This window comes from Pocillopora verrucosa, chromosome 2, assembly GCF_036669915.1.
Source record: "Pocillopora verrucosa isolate sample1 chromosome 2, ASM3666991v2, whole genome shotgun sequence".
NCBI lineage: Eukaryota > Metazoa > Cnidaria > Anthozoa > Scleractinia > Pocilloporidae > Pocillopora > Pocillopora verrucosa.
In genome coordinates, this window is record NC_089313.1 from 20,099,441 (window position 1) to 20,122,275 (window position 22,835).

Here is a 22,835-nt window from a genome sequence, read left to right on the forward strand (position 1 = left end):
GTTCTATGAACAATGACAGGAAACACCGATGGCGAGCTAAGGAAGTGTTTAAATAGCATCAAGGACCAGGAATATACGGAAAAGATGATGGAGTTTTGACAAGGTTTCCCTAAGGTAGACCCCAACTATGGACTCTATTTCCTTGTGAGAATCCCTAGTCGCTGAACACGTGAACACGTCAAAACACGTAATTTTGCGATATTTTATCGAGCTTTTATCCCGGTAATTAGTTATACTAAGTCGGACCTGACTGGCCAGATAAGTCAGTTTTAACATAAATGGGCCTTTTTTCATCGTTCAGTCTTAAATTCAACGTTTGTGGACAAAGAGTATTTAAGAACAACTAATTAATGACTAACAAAAAGACCGAAGTAACTCTCGAGGTATTAATAGGGAAAGCCCTTGTGGCAATGTTTTCGTTCCACTGATTAGAATAGGTATTATTCCAATATACCTTTAGCGTTTCTGTGAGGGCGTGGAATTTCTATTTTAATTAGTGTAGGGAAAACGTTGTCGTACAGGCTCACGGCTAGGTCGCATAGCACCTCACCTTAGAACTTCCGGAAGACTCAGGGAAGACTGGGGGTTAGTAACCACCAGAAGTGAATTTCGTGGCTTGCCTTATACTCAGTAAGATGGCCGACGATTTGGCCGCTAGCGAAGTGTTTACGACCTTTAGAGGCGACGTGCTGTTCTTTTCTCTTTTAAATACGGGCAGCAACGATGAAAACTGTATTGAAGTTCAAATCTTCGGCTTTTCTAAATCCTCTAGATCCTTCACAAGAACTGCAAAGAAACTGTTGCCCCTTGGAATTTTAGGATGCAAACTAGAACTCGTATCTGCAAAATGTTTGATGAACTCAACCACAGGAATGTACCAGCCTTTTATTTTGCTAGGCCAGATTCGTATGAAGCATTCCAGCACACAGAAGTTGCATGTATTGCTTCTAGAAGACTATGATTCGGTTATTCTGCAAGGCAGTTGTGAGATAAGTCACGTCTCACCAACACAGAATATTGAATTTTATTTTTGTGATGGCCCCACAGTTTGTTGGAATTTTGAAGGGGTTATGTACTTTGCATGCTATGATACCGTTCTTGAGAAGTTTACAACTGATTCTGTAACGGTTGATAACTCTATGGATGAAAGATCAGGCGTGGAATTTAATATATTTTGGTGTGGGTTATTAAGAGGCCAAGTTGTTTCCATGGGAGTAAAATCAGAAATGATAGATGATGCCAGCACCTTAAAAAGATGGGTATGTGTCAATCATACTCATAAAGATGTTCAAGAAGTCTCATTGGTTCCAAATCTGTATGTTCCCATAGCAACATGCTGCCATGTAAGAGAACCCTTAAATGTAGGGGAATTTGGGGGTAATTCTGCATATGATAATGTGAATGTGTATTTAGCAACAAACAGAGGACAGCTCCTAAGCTTTGTGAATGGAAGGCTCAAAACCTACTGGCAGTTGCCATTTAAAGACCCTTACAGAATGTGGATTCTAGAGGTAACAAATATACTTTGGCAGTAAATGTTTTGAACTTATTTTGAAATAATGTTTGATCATGTACTCTGATTGTCTGGCAGAGGGTAGTCTGATGGGGACTTTTGTCGGTCTTAGGGACTAATGTTTCGGCAACCTTATTGGAAATTATCATTAGACTTGTTGTAGAGTTATTGTCAGTTGAGAGAGGTTTTTTAAACCTCAGTCACTGTAGCCAACAACATGCTTAACATTTGAGCTTTTTTAATGAGTGGTGGGTTTGCTGTTTTTTACTTCAGTGTGTCACAGATTACCTTCCTGACCCAGACTCACAGAAGCTGCAATGTAGATATCAACAAAATGGATGGGAGTCTTTGATACCTATAGCAGCCTGTGATCAGGGTGAATTTCCTTTGTAATTTTTCACACTGAAATATGAGGAAAAAGAATACTGTTCAGAATATTTCAAGTCTTCTATCACAGTTCTTTCATAACCAGTTTTGTAATCAGGAAGTCAATGTTTTAAGCCCTTACCTGCTTTTTATTTGATTTGTTCATTGGTTGTCTGAAGTTCAGCTTCTTGGCTGCACTGTGCACATAACCCAGTTGGATATGCCTCAAGCTAGATCCCATTAGGGTAGTGATAATTTAAGATGTTTATTTACAAATTGAAAATTTACTAATTTGTAATCATTTGGATATTATTCAATTTCAGCTTACTCTAGCTGAGGCAATGGTAATTGTAGCATCAAAATCCAACAGGGTTGCTTTGATTGACTGCAGAAAGAAGCAGGTAAGATTAAGTTAAAATTTACTCAACTTAAAAATGGTCACGCTCTATTTAATTTACTTGTATGTAGCACTGTCTGAACGCTTAATAATAAAACACTTTAAATGGCGAGAGAATTTGGTTTTTCTGTTAGTGTTAAAGAGTCTAATGGGCATTTGAAATCAGAGAGTTTTCTAGCTACTATACAGAACTCTGTGGCTAAATTTCATGCCAGAATGTGTTTGTTTCCAATTTGGTATTATTGATGGCTGTCTAGTAACTTTGATGAGGTTTATAACAGATTTATTCTAGTTAATTTCCTTCCCTTCCTTGGTTTATTTGGTAAATAAAAAACACAAACATTAAATAAATGTTATGGCAAGGTATGATCACAGATTATGAGCAGCATTGCACCTGTACAATACTGAAACAATTGTTATTAATAATAGTTTTTTTGGCAGGTTTTGAGGGAATGGGAGGAGGCTGCATTTGTTCTCACAGATGACTTCTTAGAAAATGGAAATGAGCAAGTTCTTTTACTGCCTCCAAATCTCACCATTTCTGATAGTAAGGGTTTCTTGTGCATGATTAAATGGTGTGATATTTCATAAGCATGACTGCCACCATATAAAGAGGGCTGCGTTTTAGCTCTGGTTAGGTCACTGTGTCATGTTCTTGCAGCAGATACTGAAGCGGTCACAGTGCTCAGGAGTATGAAATAATGCTTAATTTTTATTTTTCATTAAAACCTCATGAAACTGATGAAGTGTACCTCTTTCCACCCAGGAGTATAAACGATCCTCTGGTTCCAGCCAGTTATCAGAGAAAATTGACAAATTGCATGGGGTGGGTGGTGCTTTGCTAGCCATGTACCAGGCCCCTCTCCATTGAAGGGTGGATAACACTATCCACAGGATAAATCTCTATCTGGTGGACAGTACAATACTTTTTGTTAACACTTATCTGCTGGATACCAATTTATCTGTTGGTATTCACTCTTTGAACAGCTGGGCCCAGCTTCTCATCTAGGTCCATGAAGTGTCGGGAATATTAATTTCTCCACAGCAATCAAGTGGCAGCCAACCTCCAGGCACCTAGGATGTGCTCTGGTATTAAAAGACCACTGTTGTGCATAACATCACAATTAGTTCACTTTCACAGCATCTCTCTCCACCCAGGAGTAATGAATGAGTGATAGAGAACTGTAGGAGAACATTGACATAATGTGTGTATGTGTGGAGGGGACTAGGGACCTGCTATGGACTGTGTCCCATTCTGAGGAAGTAGGAAAACTCTTGGTTGCTTTATGTCCTGTGGAAAACCTGGAATAAGATTTAGCATATATTGTTTCATTGAATTTTACATGACTTTCTTTCTTTGATCTCTGTTGGTACCTCATAATTTTTTGCCTTCCTGAAGAAGATAAATGATAAAACTTTCCATTTTTTCATGACAGCTGGAGAGTTTTCCAAGTTTTATTTGTTAGATGTTACACAAGGAATGGTGGCCATTGAAAGCAATCAGGTAACTAGTTCGGAAAAGAGAGCAATTTAATTTTATGGCAAAGAAAATTTTCTTAGATTTGATGCCTTCACAATAACTTCATCATTCAATTAAATTGATTTGAGTTCCATTTTGTTTGTATTTCAGAACAATGCTAGTTTTTATTGTTTTGTTATGCTATCTTGATTCAACAGTAAATAACCATATTCAGTTGAGTAGAATGCTATGCTGTTCTTGGTGGTCATCAGATACTTAATAGATCTGGTTATTTGCAGAATTCACCTTCTGCCCAGTCACAAACAGTAACAGACTCGCTGCAGAAAACTGCAAGTGCACTGAGGACAACCCTACAGGTTAGCTTACTTGTACCTTTAAGATAAACTTCCAAGCATAACAAGAAAGACATTTTTGACATAAGGGTATTTCTTCTCCTTTATTCTCTCCCTTTTTTTAGTTTCCTTTTTTCTTTCACCCTATCCACTCTGCATAAGACTCTTCCTTTTTCCTGCTGCTTCTTGTTTTTTGTTTTTTTTTCTCCATCCTTCTCAGCCACCTTCACCTGTTTGTTATCCCTAACCTACTATTTTTTCATTCTGTCTGTCTCTCCTGGTTTGTGCTCAACATGGTTCTTTCTCCTGCTTCTCTTCCTCCTGTTACTCCCCTACTTTCAATTCTTTTCCCCACTTTGGTGCTTTCCATTCTCTGTACACTCATGTTTTCCTTCCTCTTCTGTGTTTACTTCTAATTCTACTGCTCATTCTACTCATTCTCTAAATATTTGTGGTGAAAGTGACATTTGTGCTTCTCTAAACTCTTCCATTGTAGGCCAGGGGATCTAGTTTACGTGAGGCTAAAATGGAATTGAATGAAAAACTGAAAATGGTGGAACACTGTTGTAAAGTATTGAAAGACATAACTTGTCCCTCAGGATCAGGCAAGAATGAGAAAAGGAAAAAGGTTTGACCCTTGATACAAGATTTGATGAATGAGCAGTGTGAATGGACATAACACTCTTATGAAGGATGATAGCAATAGCATTAATGATAATAATAATAATGATGTAATAATTTTGATGATGACAACCACAACGCTAATGATAACAATAAAGATGATCATAATGATAATGATGTCATGTTAACAAACCACAGGGTTTTTATTGATAACAACCAATAAATCTTAACTTTTCACCCATTTTATCAGTCATGGTTAGTAGAATATTGATTTATTAAATACCTTAACTGTTTTTAGTTAACAAGATGTAAGAAATAATAGCTTAAATTTATTTTCTCTTTAAGGCTTCAGGTCTCCAGTGTCTCTTGGAAGGGGATCTTGGAGAAGGTAAATGAAATAATGGTTTGTTTTTCAGCTATTAGACCACCTTGGAAAAAAAAAAAAGGAATTTGAATATGTTGTTGTTCTTTCCCCTTTTGTGGTCAATGTGTTTCAGAAGAAATCTACACAGAATCTGAAAAAAATTACAAGTTTTGCTCTGCTGCTGAAGCAGCTTTATTTGCTGTTTCTTGTGGAGAAATGTGTGGGCTGTGCTGTAATTTGGCTTTCTCTAACTTGTTTTCACAGTCAAGGCAGACATGAGTGGCCCCCTGAGTTCAGAGCCTGAATCAGCCCTGAATGTCAAGGAAATATGGCAGCGTATCTTGTATGACCAGTGGATAATAGGTGTTGATGTAGAGAATATTGGTGCAAGGTAAAAACTGTTATACAATTCCATATGGCCATTTGAAGAAATGGGGATAACTGTAAGAGCACTTCACTCTGGGTAGAGAGTTCTGGATTTCAAGACAAGGAGATGTTATGCAACACAAACTTATCATCACTTTTTCTTACTAAACATTTTAGGGCTGTATGTGATCTCACAATTGGACTTGTGAGCAGCCAGACTATGGATACTTCCTATTCATCAAAGACTGTGTACTGTAGTGATCACAGATGTCATCATCAACATCCAAAGAAAGAAGAGAGTTCAGACTCTGTCCAGTCTCCAATCTCAAAGAAGAAAAAAGTGGAACATTCTCAACCTTTGACCGATCTCCAGCAGTTGTCATCAAGTAACCAAACCAGATTGACAGCTGTGTGTTCCCTACCAAGATTCACATTGTCAGACCGTTGTCCCATGTCTGTTGTGATGACATGGAGAAGTTATCATGGTAATGGAAGTATTGAGCAGCATTCCATGCACTGTGGACATGTAACATTGTGTGCAGCACAGGTTATGGATGGCAGTCTACAAGTGAGCAGGAACTTGGATTCCAAATCATTTCATCAAGATATTGCAGCCCTGAGATCAGTCTCAATTGAAACAGAGGTAATGTTGATGCAACTCATTTTCAATGCTTCTTTCCTCAACCAGAGGATTATTCATTGATGGAGTTTGTGCCAAGATGTAACACCTAAGGGAACTGTCATTTCTTAGAGGCAGGAGGGATGGCTAGTGCCTCTGTTTTTTTACCATGACTGGTGAAGTTTTTATTTTCCCTCTCTAAATTTCCTGCAGAAAAAAACTAACTCTACCCCTCATGTGTTCAAAACCTTCTGACCCTCCCCACACTAAGCTTAAATTTTTGGTAACCTTCCCATTCTTAGTTGCATTAAATGTAATGACCCCCCCCCCCTCCATTTGCACCAGCCATTCCCCCGCCCCCCCTCCCTCATAAATGACAGGTCCCCTAGGACTCAAACTCCTTACCCTCTGCTTTTTCACTTTCTGACAAAAGGTCCTGCCTTTAGACATCCCATTACCCCTTATACCCAAAGAACTTAGGACCCAAACAAAAGGGGGTTACAGATCCTATCCTTTGAAAGACAAACCTAACCTTCTCACAATATCTCTCTTATTCTCATTTCAGTGTTTCACTTCAGTTGTAAGTTAATGTATTTCCTATTTTTCCCCTCAAGCTTTTATTACAAGGCAGTATTTCACGTCCCCACCATATGATTGCACTTCTGAAGAGTTCAATTAAAGAGGTGCCAGTTGTACAGAGAGAACCTGGAGACCACATGGACATTTTTGGCCAACTCATTTCTGTTCTTCGTGAGAATGGCCCTTTATGTGGCACGGGCATATTTCTAAAAGATGAGCTTCAAGGGGGAAAAGTAACCCTTATTACCAGGTAACTTCTGTCAATTGTTTATTTGTTGTTAAGAGGCCCTCAGCATAGCCGCAGGTTGCCCTCAGCATAGCCGCTGGTCACCCTAAGCATAGCTGCAGGTCGATGAAAATTTTCTTTTTGCCTTGAATTTCTCAATTGTCACGCAATCTGGAGGTGTCTTCCCAAGTTTTTGGTAAAATGAAGTGAACCTTTTACAAAATGCTGATGTGAATTTTTCAATAGTGAGTGAGAGAATGAACGATAAATGAAAGTAACGAGTATGCAACGATTGAATTTTTAAGCAGCGTTTCGTTTTCCAGAGGGTGCAAATTATTTAATTTAAAATTAGCTCCTGAAACAGTTTCTGTTTCCTTGCTTTATTTCTAACACTCTTTCCTTCTTTCCTTTTCCGTCAATGTTCTTCTAAAGTCGTAACATTTCTTCAGTTGTCATACGTTGATTATTTATTCGCTCAAACTTGCACTTCCTCGTGAAATACCTTTTAAATGCTTCAATAAAATTCATTTTCTCATAGAAACAAGAATCAAGTATTCCTGCTCCTACACAGACTTCGGCAAATCCTCCCAGACGATGTGCGCATTTTAGCAGATCCTGAACTGGACTTTACTCACGTTAAGAACAGTCTGAGCGCTATAAATCAGGAGATTACAAACTTGGAGCAGAATCTTCGCAACATGCTGCAGAACCCCAACAAATCCCATCCAGGCCCACTCGCCAGTAACGAGCGTGGTCTTCTACGCGGAAGCGACGACAGTGATAGCATTGCAGTTCTAAGGGAGAGTTTTGAACGGAAGAGGGTCAGGGAAATGACACGAAATGAAGGGCTAGGTGAAATGTGTGATTTTGAAAAATTTTGGGATGATGTTGTCAACGATCAATTGAGAGTTGATCAAGCTGTTGCAGAAGTCTGAGGCAGTAGGACGAGTCTAGGTCGCGAGGGTCAATTATGTTTCTCTTAAGTAATTTGGTAATGTAAACTGAGTTGATAACGTAAATTGGCCACCGTTAAGACTTTCAAAGCTGACGTTTCGAGCGTCAGCCCTTCGCTAACTCGAGACGTCAGCTCTGAAACTCTTTACGGTGGCCAGCTTACGTTATCAACTCAGTTGGCAATGCCAAATTACCATGTGGTACTCCCACCGACGCAGCAACACAGTTTCTTTAGAAACTTACCACTATTTTTCTAGGGAAAAAATACACAACCACTCAAAAAATTTATCTATGTACAAACGAATTTATTTTATTCGCAAAGTATGTAGTATCACACTCAGATATTAAAAATAATTAAACTACCTGAATTCCCAGGGATTCTCCCATAGTATGGCCCTCAGTCTTTTTTAGACCCTGGTGATTTAGAGTCTACAATTACACGAGTTTTTACAAACCCTCACCTTAAGGGAAAATAAATATTCTTAGTGATCCACAAGATTCAAATAAGTAGTGATGGATTACATTTTAAAGGAGAGTTGTAAAAATAAAACCAAAGTAATCTTGAGGCGTGGCACGGGAAAACGCGGATGAAAAAGTCATGATTGGTTTCCATTTAACATCTGATTGGTTGAGATAATAGCGTCCTGTTTATGAACCAATCACGTCGCGCAGTACCAAAAAAAAGGAATCCTAGATTACTTTCAACACCCAATCAAAACTGCTCTCACCTGAAGTCTGATGTCCCAAACTAGTTGCTTAACTTTTGAGTTCCACAAGCTAACTTCAAGGAAAAGACTTGCAGAGGGCTAAATAACTTATTTAATGTAGTTAGGAAATGTGCCAACGGGTGACAATGTCCCTGCTGAATTAAACGTTCCATTCTCCTGGACAGCAAAATATACACAGAGGGACACAACAGCTTACATGCAGAAAAGAACTCGTCACACTATGTACATGAAGAAGCTGTAATTTTCTTCAAAGCAATAAGCCGTTATTTAGGGATGAACCATCAGAAAAGCTGGTGGGAAAGACTTCACACCTAGGAATTTTTCGACGATATCTCTTCCACGACGTTTTTGAAAATGGAATTTTGTGTGCGATTTCCGAGTTTCAAGCGTTGATTTAAAACTTACGAAAGATTTGGGTACGAGATTAAATTTTCTTGGCAAGGTTTTTAGCACTTACGTCTATCCCCGAGCCAACTAATCCCACACAACATAACGTCTCCAATAGTCCATCCTATCTCATTCGCCATTTGCACAACGATATTCAAGGTGAAAAAACATTAGATGTAAATCGAACCTTAAGAAAAGTTTATCCGCTATGTGTCTCCATGCACCATTTGTAAGCATTTTGGAACATCTGAAGCCAAGGTGATGCTTTCAGTGAGTCCTGCCAATCAGGCGGCATCCAAGGCCACTGCCACAACAATGTGCATCTCTCGGGATGAGGCATCATCGCCAGATGTCGGCCATCCGGAGAGCACAGTCCCGCCATACCCTGCGGGGATCCGTTGGGATTCTGCGGGTACTGAGTGGTTGGAACACCGTCGTCATCCACGAAGCACAGGGGAACTAGCTTGTTGGTAGTGACATCCTGAAGCACACTGTCGTTGCGGAATTGGATTCGTCCTTCACCGTGTGCAACCCAGATACCAAGGACAGACCCCTCCATACCACGGAACATCATGGCTGGACTGGATTGGATCGAAACCGTCACGAAACGAGATTCAAAGCGTTCTGAAACATTGTGAGTAAAGCAAACACCCTGATTGGATCCTGTCGTATGGGCATCCCGCCCCACCCAGCCCAGCAAGCCCATCAGCTGACAGCCATTACATACTCCCAAACTGAAAGTGTCTTCCCGGGAGAAAAAGGCGTCTAACTGTGAGCGCACAGTGCTGTTTATGTTACACACTGCAGCCCAGCCTTTTGCGGAGCCAAGCACGTCTGCATAGCTAAAGCCACCCACGAACACGGCACCACGGAATCCATCCAGCTTCATGGATCCATTGCAGAGGTCATGCATGGTAACATCCCATGCTTCAAACCCTGCCATGTGAAAGCTTGCCGCCATTTCTCTGTCGCCATTGCTGCCTTCTTCTCGTATAATGGCTACTTTAGGACGGACATCACCCAGTGGAGATGCAGGAACAGGTTTGAATGACAGTTTGTAATCTGGTGCGTGTCTCTTTCGAAGACCAAATTCCTCTTCCTGGACACACCGTGGATTTGTCTGCAATCGCTCGAGCTGAAAGCTTGTGGCCTCCCAGATATCTCGCAGATCAACCATGTTCTGCTCCAGCACGAGCTCGCCTCTGACCCGAAGGGAAATCATTGCATCCTCTCCCACTCCGACAGCCTTTCCTATCTGCAGGCAAGGAACATCCTTTGCAAGGAAAGCATTCATGACAAACTCAGTTTCGTCTTCCTTTACCTCCACCACAATTCCCAGTTCTTCAGCGAAAAGAACATCGGCCACCTTGCTCACCGTCGGATTAAAGTTGTCTTGGCATGGGATGTTAATCGACAGGCCACAATTTCCAGCGAAGGCCATTTCCAGGAGGGTCGTGACCAGTCCCCCATCACTTACATCGTGGCCAGAGACGATTCTTCTCTCCGATATCAGCTGTTGAGTTGTTCTGAACGCGGCTTCAAAAATCTGAAATGGTATTCCTCAATCATTTATCATCGTAGAGGAACACAACGATACAACACTATCGTCACTTATAACGAGTTGAAGATGCAAACCTTCGTTCAGGTAATTAAAACCGCCAGGGTACAAACATTACTAAATTCTACGCTGGATATTCAGATCACCCCCGGATAGTGCCGTTGATCGGCGAAAGCTTTTAATCTCAACATTACTTCTAGGCCCAACTCGAACTCAAATGTTACCACTTGTGTTTTATGCATAAAACAAGCCCCAAGGGTTTGAGAGTCATCTTACCTTAGCGTTATCTAAATCAGGAGATTCGCTGCCAAGCTGATTGTAAACCTGTGCCAGGGCACTTCCTCCAAGTCTGTATCTAGAGTCGCTGCCAAATTTGACCCACAAAAGGTTTCCCTTCCCATCTGGAATCTTCAGATCTGGGGTGACTGTGGCACGAATGTCAGGACAGGCAGCATACACTGAAATGACCAGCGACCCCGGAGATTTGACTGTGTCTTGACCAACCCTTGCAGCCATGCTGAGGGAATCTTTCCCTCCATCTACAGCAACACCCAGGGATGCCATCACATCACACATGGCTGCGCAAGCATCATACAGAGCAGCTCCCTCACCTGGTAGTTTGGCAGGCCACATCCAGTTACCACTGCATTTAACATCCTGGCACAGGAGAGAAGATGTTTCACATAGTTTGAACAGTAGTTAGGATATGGAAAGGTTTGTTTGATGTCTATGTTCAAAAGCCAAGCTTTGCACCCAGATGACATAGACTGATGTCAGGATAGAAGATATTTAGAAAATTAAATCAGCACTCAAGCCAAATGGCCCACAATACGCCGCAGTTTATTCCAATTCGTGTGGCATGAAGCAACTAGGAGTATTACCACTCCCACCTGAATGAGATACCACTCCTTTACAAGGTTACCCCCCACTGGTCCCCCCTCCCCCTCCACCCCCACCCCCGAATTTCGTCAGGTTTCCATGGCAGTTTCTCGACCAGCGTGCCTGGCGTGTTTCGAAAAAGGGCAACTCGCAGAATAATTTCGCTTGTGTTGCAAGTTGTAAAATCGACCTCTCTCGTCCTTGTGGGTTTAAAAAGTGTTCTGTCTGCATCTTTTATATCAGTTTCATTAAATAAAAATCATCTTCCAGTCTGACCACTACAATTCTTCCATACTCTCTTTGAGAGGCCATTATCACACAGAAAGAAAGAAGTTTTTTCTGTCTTTCTGAAAATGACAGGAGTAGGGAATTTCTTGACCAAAATGAACGTCCTGATCTCGAGATGTCCGTGAGTCCAAGAACAGAAAGTAAAACCTTTAAGAGAGGTCATTCTGTGGAATTCAACTCACTTTTTCAGTTATTCTGGGAAGCTTTCAGGTTGAATGGTTCACCTAAAATTCACCATTCAAAGCATCTCACTTCCTGAGATTCTAACGAAGGTCTAAGCTTGACACATCGGTTTTAGAAACTCTTCACGGTGGCAATGCACATTATCACCTCAGTTGATAAAACAAATTAAAAGAAAAACAGATAACTAAAAAGATTAAAAGAATTCGAGCTCTGTCGTTGCGTTGAAAGATTTCATTCATATATTACAAGGCTGGGAAGACGAAAGAGTCTGAGCTTTTCGCCAGAAATTTCAAGTTTATTCAAGTTGTAAAGCTTACCTTCAAATCTGATACTCTAGCAAAAACCAAGTTGGTAAGTGCTTCTCCCACAGCCATACGTGCGCCACATCCTGGGTCAACGAGAGCTTTGATTGGTTGTTCCCCTATTGCGGTTGCTGAGCCCACAGTGTCGAAATGCGTCAGCGCGGTAACCGCCACGTCGGCCACAGGAGTATGTAAGGGACCCACGCATTGTTGCTGGGCAACCAGACCAGTCACACTGCGGTCAACCTTAAAGAGCAAACAGAATGTTTCACCTACGATATAAGACAACAGAACCTAACTAAAAACTTGGGACGCTTTCCAGGTTCTGTGACATTGAGGAATTTTGCAACTGGTTTCAGTTTCTTAGTGACAAGTTTAAGTATAATCTCCTTAGCAATGAACGTAACTCAACATGAAAAACTTAAAAACTTTACTCCCAAACATTACAATGCATATTATCCTCTATACATTTCCTATGGGCATTGACAACAATAAATGCTTTAACAATCCAGAATTTATTTAGTTGGCAATCATAACCTTGATTCTCTTGACCTCAATATGTGATTCAACAGTGACACTGAAGGGTGAAACTGAATACTGGTCACTCTTAGGGGTAAAAGGTTTCATGCGACAACAATTCACAACACTATCACACAATGACATTATATTACAAAACTACAGTCTACCCTGTCGTGGAAATAATTTTGTCCAAGATTGTGCTTGTTTTAGAGCCACGATTTGCATACCTTAAAACTTATGGTAAAAACAATTTCAGCAAAGCAATGTGTAGGTGAGTTTGTAACAGAATATTCTGGATAAATCCAAAAAATTCTCGGGAAACCACCCTTCTTTCTTGGAAGCATCAAGGTTGAATGATACACATATATTCATCAGTCAAAACAGCCAGCTTCCAAAATATAAAACCAGACAATACAGCTACAAAATATTTTTTGTATACAATGTAGACATTCTTATCACATTCACCCACTGGATGAAAATGAATAACAATAACCAGCATATACTGTACAATGATGTACGATGTTTTTATTATATTGATTAATAAAGAAAAAAGGAAGAAACCCTACCTTATTTGTAAGATATCTCTTACTGGCAACAGCTGGCAGACGTAAAACTCTTTCCAACATTTCTTTGACTGTGAGTTCAGGTGGTATACACAATGGAACTAACTTCAACTTTACACGTTCAAACTTAAAAACCTGTGAGAGGAGGAAGCAATATGTATAAATTGCAAATATCAAGTAGTCTACATAATAATTATAGATTCTCCATCATGTTCCACTTATGGAAAATCATATCTATATTTCATACATTGAAGTTAATACTGAAGAACATCATAGATAAATTACAAGTCTCTTTAATTTTTACTTAAGTGAACTCGATTTCCAAAAAACCTACAAGCTGAATATAAAGTTACAAGTTCCTCTTAAAAGAAAAAAAACTGGATGTGGGGTAATGTGAACTAGTCTCTCTTGACCCAGCTCAGTTATATTATTAACAAGCAGACTGTTTCCTTGGTTACACCCCTTAGAGATGGACTACCTTTCTTGGCATTTTGCCAAGTACAACTTCAAGTTCAAGGTCCACAGGATGTGTGGCTATTCTCTGTCTTTTGTTTGGGATGCCATTTTCCTCAGAACAAGGCCCATTCTTTGAGTCAGTATGAGGTTCATCTTCAAGCACAATTTTCCCATCACCTACAAATTTTGGGAAAACAATTTTAAAAATGTCTGCTTGGCTGAAAGCTGTTGTACATGCAAAACATTGCACAAAACTTGAATGTGTTTAGAATGGAGTGTGATAAACTGTTAATTAAAAAAAAAAGAAAAAAAAAACACAGGACTACATGTAAACTATGTAGTTACACAAAGTGGAAAGAACTGCAACAACACTTAGGGTAAAAATATACTCAAAACACTCAATGGATATGTTTAAAGGAACATACAACTAGTTGTCTGATTTCAAGTTGTTTGTAGTAACTGTCAAAAACAAATGGAACTGAATTAATCTGGTGTAATCACAAGTTGGCTTTTCTCTCCCTTTTTCCAGATCACAGAATTTGTTACTTTCATGGGAGGAGGAAAGAAAGAAAAACAAACTGAATGAAAATCTCACAGCAGACCAGAGTCAACAACATACTCCACCCAAATTCAGTTAAGGCAAAAATTATGCCAACTTTCATTCCCACTCCTCCTAGAAGACATATTAGAAGTCCAACTTGTTTATCCATCCCATGTCTAACCTGTTATTTCCCCTACAAAGGACACTGGCACCTTCTCCCTATCGCATATCTGTTGGAGCAGGTCTCTGTCTTGGGCATGCACCAACAAGGCATTGCTCTCCTGGTACTCAGCACCCCACAGTTCCAGAACAGAAATGGTTGGATCACCAAGAATGAAGTCTTTCACTCGAATAACAGCCCCTGCTGGTTCCGATATCTCTTTAAGAACATTACCTGAAATGTTTTGCAATGAAATAAAATTTCTTACAAATAACATTCATTAAAAAAATTAGAATATTGAATGGATGGGATGGGACTCAGAGTTCATTTCTTCCTTCAGCCCTGATATTATCTCCCACTTATAAAGACTGCATTAACCCTTAAACTCTCAAGATCCAATAAGTAATTCTCCCTACTTACTGCCATTTTTTGCTTGTCTTTAGACAGAAGTACAGTATTTGGTCCTATATTGGAATATTTCCCTCTAGCTGATAAGCTCCTCTGTTCTTGTTATTTATTTACAAGATAACGAGTAGGGATTGTAAGAAGAAGTTACATGTTTAATCACTTCTGGGAGCAAAACACTCAACTGTAATTACATGTATGTCTAGAATCATCTTTGCCACTAAAAAAAAAAAAGTCAATATTTTTCATTATTCAAGGTGAGGATGTTACTTACAAAAGACATGAGAAATCCTTGTCTCTCATCAATATCTAAACTTCTACAAAACACTCATTTACTTCCAGATATCATAAAAATCTTACCATTTCCTCCAGCACCCTGATCATGTATACTACAAATCAGGTTGTCAGACCCCATCTCAATACAGGCTCTGATGGCTCTATTAAGTTTCTGTTCCATTTCAGCATCACCACGTTGAACAGCACCAAAGTCCAACTCTGATTCATTGTCTCCTTGAACCTGAATTGATGACGCAGCACCACCTCCTACTCCAATACGATACACAGGCCCACCAACTTTGACAACTTCCATTCCTTTAAAAGAAAAGTACTGTGTTATATTTGTTGGTAATACTCCCTGATCAAACCTTCTTCAACAGTTTCTTTTTCTGACATGTGTTATATGTTGAGCAAATTGTCGAGCAAGTACTACCACATGGTAAGGGCATGTCTTTCTGAAATAAACATATAGTCGCCTGGCACCTTGGTCCCAGTAATTGCAGTATGATAATCATAGCTCAGGACACAGGAAGTTTCAACATGTCTAAGAATTATTTCTGGATATATGATAACAAATATGTGGCACCCTCAAATAAAAATTATATACCTTAAGTAAAACCAAAAATTCAATAAATCCTTCAGCAGCTAAATAAGGAAATACATGTACAGTATCCCCAGTTGCTTTGTGCTTTGAAAACTGGGCTGAGCTCTGGCAACTTTCAGGATCAGTCTCACAAGCAGACTATCCCTTTGGAGCTGTGTTTAACCCTTTAACGCCTGAGAGTGACTAGCATCTAATTTCTCCTCACAATATCACCCCACAAAATCACCCATAAAGGTCACAAGAAAAAAGGAAATGATCACTGATGATAGAAGCTCCAGATTGTTAAACAAATTCTCCTTGTCAGTACCTTTAAGAATGTATTAAGAACTGTATGGAGAATACATCTACTGATATTAGGGTGTAGAGGGTTAAACTTACCTTTCTCAGGCTGCAGTTTAGTCACATTCTCTCCATCAATCATACCAATACCACCACTGAACATGATTGGTTTGACCCACTCACGTCGCTGTTTGTTTGGTAGCATCATACCAAATGACCTGGCAAACCCAGCCAAGACTGGTTCTCCAAATTTATTGCCATAATCTGATGCTCCATTACTGGCCTCTACTGCAATCTCAACAGGAAGAGCCATGTTGTTTGGATACACAAATTCTGCATCTTCCCAGGGAAGTTCATAACCTGACAATGAAGAACAAATAATTACATTTAGTTGCAAGGGAAATTTGTATCTTGGTTTGAGACAGCTTATGTTTATTTTGCATTGTTTTCCTCAGCATGAAGTGGAAAAAAAAAAAATCCTGATCAGATCTGCTCCACCTGCTCAATCCCAGGAGTGAATAGGAAGTTTCTCCTTAACCCTTTAACTCCCAAGATCTGATTTTCAATTCTCCTCTCTAGCTGCTACACATTTCCTTGTAAATAAATTGCAAGAATTTAGTGTTAGATCGAAACTTCTAACTTCTACCTGATAAGTTTGAGTACTCTCATTAGATGTTAGTTGAATTATGTGAGGATGTTATGGGGAGAAGTTACGTGTTAATCACTTCTGGGAGTTAAGGGTTAAAAATATCAACACATCATTGAGAAAATGCACAATGAGGATAAAAAAAAAATAACCAGGCAAATTGTAAGGAGAATAAATTATAAAATCTAGGAAGCAATAGGGTAAGGCTACAAATGAATTCCAAACTTCATAATGAAATGTTCTTGAACCATTTACTGTCTTATACAGTATTCTCCGTTATTTTGAACTAATAAAGCAATCTTTTCACCAGATGAATATTCAAAGATTCTAAATGATTTTAGGCAATAAGAAGTGGTATTCACCCTTTAACTCCCAGACCAAGTTTGCAATTCTCCTTACTGTCAACCATACAATTCTTATGATGTTAGTTCAGAGAATTAAGTATTGGGGATTAACTAATTATCCCCAAATTGATATTTTTCTTTATTCTTGTCACTTATCTGATTGATATTGTATTGACATTGTAAGGAGAAATTCTGTCTTGGTCACACATGGGAGTTAACAGGTTAAAGGTGTGAATTTTAACAGTTATTGCCTGAAAAGGAGAACATCTGTATCACAAATATCTCTCATGCATGAATCCAATTCAATGATCTTAGTCTCAAATTGCTCAGTGCTTGGAAAATTTACCCTAAAAAGACAAAAGACCTTAGGTTCATCCCCCTTTGAGAACAGTTTCTTTTCCTGAGCACACCCCATCACCTTTCAAAAAGACACAGACGTTTTCTTTCTCACCTGGAATATGAAGATTGCCAAAGCAATATCCAGCTGTACCAGCAACAACATGTGCCCCACGACCAGCAGCCTGAACATCTCGGATCCTCCCTCCTGTACCAGTAGTCGCTCCTGGGAATGGTGCCACACCTACCAGTAAAAGAAGACCTCCAAGTTAGCTTTAGTTTAATACAGTTGATTTTACCACATATTTTTTTTTAAATCATAGGTCAACATTAATAATTACACAGAACTTAACCCAAATATTCTTCACAATTTCCTACAAATGTTGAATCATCAACAAGACAGTAAAAGAACTTTTTAATGCTTTAGTTACTGCCAGTTAAACCTTTTTCAAAGTACAAACAAGAATTTCAAGTACTGCATCATTGGCATCTGGATGAAGTTAAAGTCTGTGGAGCATGGTAAAGTTTAAGTCCTTTGAAAAGATGTCATTTCTAACCTGTGGGAAAGTTGTGTGTTTCAGCAGTGAAGATGATGTGCCTCAGACACTTGTGCTTCATTTGAAACTTGGCAGCTTTCTTACAATCTTGGGGAAGAAGCAAGGAGACCTCAAAACCAGTAATCGCACTGAAAAATAAGAATGGCTTATTCTGAATTCCTCTCTGACTTATCAAATTTACCATGTCTATCAGTTAGTCATTAATTGTGTAAGAGTTACCAAAATTCTATTCTAAACAAAACTTTACCCTTTACACCCTGACATCGGAATGAATATTCTCCATACTGTTCTCTAGACATCTCCTATAGAGCTGGTAAGGAGAATTTCTTTACTAATAAAGAGCTTCTTAAGTTGGTGATCATTTCCTTTACTCTCATGACCTAAATGTTTGATTCAGGGGTGATACTGAAGGGAGAAAATAAATGGTAGTCACCCTTCCTTATCACGCAATAAAAATTCTTGGTTTATCCAATCTTCCATGCAACATCATTTTGAGTACAAGCTTATTAATACCTTTTCTTGTCATTTATTTGATAATTAACTCAGAGAAAAACTGTTGTAGAGTGTAAGTAAAATTTGGGCTTAACTGCAGAATACCCTGGCACTAATTTTCATCAGAGGGCCAAAACAAGTTTTTTCGTTTGATAACCCTCCTTCTTTGAAGCATTTACATCACTCAAATGGTCATAAAATAATGCGGGGTATTTTGCAGTTATTCCGAAATTTTTGTTGGTATTTGCGTCACTGTCAGTACCTGCTATTGTCACTAAATTTAATAACATTGTTGTTGTTGCTTGTTTCCTGTGTTTTCATCACCATTTTAAACAAAGAGTCTTCCACATCCTGTCCATCAACTGTCAATTTTCCTTTAAAGAACCAATGGCGTGAATGCTCACTGTTTGATTGAGCCAAATCAAAACATTCCACACTGGTTGGATTTCTTTTCACTTTCTCTTGGAATAATTTAGTGTAGTAATCCAGATCCCACTCGTCGAATGCAAGTCCAAGATCCCGGTTCACTTTTTCCAAAGCCGTACGGCCCTCGGCCATTAAATCAACTTCATAGCATCTCTCTGGTTTGACATTCACTCTAAAACTCGTCAGTGGCTTCTCGTAACGACATTCGGTCATTCTGTCGTGAAGCTTAGCGACAAGCGCATTCTCCTCGTCTTTCGTGATGCCTTCCGTGTCAGTCCTGTCTTTTGGTGTGACATGAATCAAATATCGAACTGATTTTTCGATGCGGTCGATCCTTTCCAAACCAATCGAACGACAAATAGAGACTGCGTTTGTCGACCAAGCTGTTGAAAAATTGAGCCTCGGTCCAATTTCAATCATTACTTTGTAACCGAGTTCTGGGGCTTTAGATTCATCCAAAAAAGACCTTCGACCAACATTTTCCACTTCGAAAGAGTTCGTCAACAACCACAGCAAATTCTTCGATTCAGCCTCGTCTAGCTTGTTGTTTCCTTGTATACTTACGTTAAAACATATTTCTGTCGATAGGTCTGTTACATCCAACCTAGCAGACGCCGATTGTAACTCAGAAATCGTTACATCATGTCGTCCAGAAGACAACCCAGGAAACCTGTAGAATCGTTCAAAATCGTCCGCCATTTTGCATGCTGCCATGTGCTGCAAACGTTCACGTGACTTGTTTGAAATTCGACCCACTCGCGCCAAACTTATCCTGTTTCAGTCCTTCCCAGCGAAAAAAGATCTGTAAAAGACTGGGTTACACAAGAAGCTTATGATCAACTTTTACTGCATTATCACCAGGTTAAGACAAATTCAATTCGCATGCAATATGAAAATAACTTTTATTACTTAAACATACCCCAAAGATTTTCCCGATATTAAATATGGCGTAACTTTTGTTCGATCTCTCGCCAAAATTCCGCAAAGTTTCTTCCTTATCTCTTTAAAGAGCCCTTTTATTCGACTATCAATATTTCGAGTTGTTATATTCAAGAGGCTGCAGTAACGACGAAAACAAGGCTTATCCAGTACAAGTAAACAAATAGCCAAGATTTCTATTCAACCATGAGTATATTTATCCAAACTCAGTGAGTTATAAACATTCCAGTGATTAAGATGTGAGTCAGAGAAGTTTCCTCTTGAAACTAAGTTACTCGGACACGTTTCGACAAAACATCGAAAAACAAAGAATAACTTTCAATTAGAAACGCCATATTGATGCCTCTCTGAGGATCAATATATCCTTACAGCTAGAAATGGTATTAAATGAAAATAAAAAGTCGAAAGAAATGGCTGAGTTGATTCCTTTTTTAGCTGAAGTACGATTCTGTCATGTGCACAACTTGCATGGGATTCGCATGAAATTAGGACGGAATCTTAATTAGAGCTCAATTCATTTTCACCAACACAGCAGAAAGCGCTAAAAACGCAGCAGAAACAAAACATTTCATCCTTGAATATTTGCGTAAGTATCAAACCTTCTCTCATCCTCGCCTTCCTTTTAATATCATCGTTTTAAAAAACTGAGTTGTATGTTTTGGTTACGCGTTTTCCAATAAAATAGTAAAACCGCTTCGTTTTGTAGTCTTTGTACTGCAACAAAAACTTTTAACTAGTCCACTAGCTAAGAAATCTTAGCTTGAATTTCTAACCAAGCTTCGTTCAGTCAGGTGTTGTTTCAGCGGAGAAACTGTGTTTTTCAATTTCGAAAAATTATAGAAATTTTTATGGTTGTTTGTACACATTTATCACGTTACTATACTACCAGGGCCACCATATAAGCATGTATGAAAATGAACAACTTCAAACCACGTTTCCTTGTATTTCTCCGGCCATATGTTGAGCTCTATCGATCCAGAATTCTCAGTAATGAATCGTGCTTTTTCTTGCTTGGTGATCTTTTCCTTAAAGCGTAAATTCTGAATATGAAAATTATGCGGAAAATATTTGTACATCGTCCTGTTTTGGACGACTTATGCCATTCTACTAGAAAGTCGTAGGAGCGTTACGTAATTGATTCAATTATGATTAAAAGTTGCATGACTCTAGAAATTTTAAACTAAAAACCTTAATGTTGCAAATTCTCTTCTTTACTTCCTTACTATCAACTGACTTGCGGTAAAATAATTGAAAAAGTGAAATAACAGGATATATTCTGAGGCAAAATTGCACAATTTCTGCGGTAATATCTAGTGTGAATCTGATCGATGCTTTGGCTAAATCTATTGAATCACAGGAAGCGATCACGTCTTAAAACTTCCTGCAAATTTCTACTTTACGACAAAAAGAATTACGTAATTCGACAACTGAAACAAATTAAAGTGCATAAACCCAGATATAGCGAAAAATTTCGAACCTATGACAAACCAATGACTAGTTTGTTTTCTCAGGCTGACTTTTCATATCATTTAGACAATCTCGCAAGATTTACGCAGGGTTAGGCTTAATAAAAGTCTAAGAGGAAAAAAAAACTCAAAAGTGCGTTGAAGCCGAGTCTAAGTCATGTTATGTTATGTGGTAGAATCCGTCGCTTGTAGTAAAGTATTGCAATTTGAACACCGAACATACTAAAAGTATTTCATTCCGTTGCTTTGGCTGTTTCATCTTAAACAGAAATGCAACTAAGACTTAGATTTCATGTGAGTACCGATTCGGGTTTTAGCAGCCGAATCTTACAATACGTTACATAGCAAAAGCCGTTTCACTGTCGTATGTGTGGTTAAAGATGGCAATCAGATTCACAGAAAACAAGCCCTTCGTGGGCCATTTCACATTTTCTAGTACCTGTATTTTGTTACCTCTTCCTTCGCTTCTTTACATTACACAGCAATGCAAATGACACTGTTTTTGACCCGAATTATTTCAAGTATCGGAATCGCATACTCTTGTATTAGGCCTTGCAAATCAAACTTACAGGCCATCAAACTTTATACAGTTCTATCTTTCATGTGACGGCTCATTTTATATTCCAATTGAATAACAAATAACATGAAACGTATAACAGTTCAAATGTAGCGGTTCATTTTCTAAAATTCGCAATGTATTATTGGGTCGTTGTATCTCGAAAGGAATTCATTCCGCAGTGGGTACGTTATCTTTAGTCTTTATGGTTTAATCATTCGAATTGATAATTTTGCGAAACAAACAGTCTTTAAACATAGAATTCAACTGAACCATTGTTTTGCCTCAAAAACGTGTCTTGAATGTCGCTGATTCAAAGTCAAAGTCAAAGCCGCGAAACAGCAGAAGCGGATTTTCCTTCACGCTCATTAGGTCATACATGATACGGATTCAGAACATCCCCTCTCACCACCCGACTGAAAATCTGAACAAAAAATTAATAACGAACGCAGTGGATTTTCTGAGCGCAGATGTTTCTTTTCATTTTTACTAACTATTTTTCAAGTCAAAACAGAGCATAAATGCAAAAGTTGCTTTCACGCGGTGTTCAATATCATGCCTTGAACATGATGAAGAGAGCATAAATTCCCAGCATGTTTCGCCTTCAACGCCCGAGATAGCCTACTGACTGAAAGATAAACTAACCACAAACGAGTTTTATATTTAAAAATTTCGTTTTTTTATCTCTAGTTGTTGATGCTGCATTTGATAGAGTGTGAGGGCGAAAGTCGACATGTTCAGCGACGCCATTTGATGTATTACGTAATATGCTCGCGAGCTTTCAAAGTTTCCTTGCGTTCGGCATTCGTTTGGAATAAGAAACGCTGCAATGGCTTATTTCCACCCAAAAATTATAACCTATGAATTATTGCCCACTGTTTTTCACTCGCCAATGCGTTTAGCAACATTTTCTGAGATTTCATCGGCTATGCAAAGAGACTTTGGGCTAACCTTAGCACCCCTCAAGATGTAAACTTTTCATTTGGTGCTCAGAAATTACAGGACACCATCAGTTTTTGTTTATTTCACGTTTTGATTAATCCCCCTATAAACAAGCTAGGCGATCCATAAATTGCCAGAAATTCAATTTTTCTGTCTAAATGATCTAAGAACCAACGATGGGGGAAG

General features: G+C 38.9%; 2 protein-coding genes across 2 annotated transcripts; one reads left to right on the forward strand and one right to left on the reverse strand.

Moving 5' to 3' along the window:
- Positions 1-634: 634 nt before the first annotated feature.
- LOC136278937 (Fanconi anemia group B protein-like) lies at positions 635-7,967 on the forward strand. Its single transcript, XM_066162235.1, has 11 exons — positions 635-1,511; positions 2,203-2,280; positions 2,718-2,823; positions 3,713-3,780; positions 4,035-4,112; positions 4,585-4,716; positions 5,055-5,097; positions 5,338-5,464; positions 5,617-6,082; positions 6,673-6,887; positions 7,402-7,967. Exons 1-11 carry the CDS (start codon positions 636-638, stop codon positions 7,796-7,798), a joined length of 2,586 nt encoding a protein of 861 aa, XP_066018332.1. The 5' UTR covers position 635; the 3' UTR covers positions 7,799-7,967.
- A 134-nt stretch (positions 7,968-8,101) lies between these two features.
- Positions 8,102-19,459, reverse strand: LOC136278936 (phosphoribosylformylglycinamidine synthase-like). Its single transcript, XM_066162234.1, has 11 exons — positions 18,583-19,459; positions 17,829-17,956; positions 17,387-17,515; positions 16,045-16,305; positions 15,147-15,377; positions 14,403-14,615; positions 13,703-13,857; positions 13,228-13,359; positions 12,158-12,388; positions 10,767-11,147; positions 8,102-10,478 (listed from the first exon to the last, which is right to left on the reverse strand). Exons 1-11 carry the CDS (start codon positions 19,443-19,445, stop codon positions 9,132-9,134), a joined length of 4,071 nt encoding a protein of 1,356 aa, XP_066018331.1. The 5' UTR covers positions 19,446-19,459; the 3' UTR covers positions 8,102-9,131.
- Positions 19,460-22,835: the final 3,376 nt, after the last annotated feature.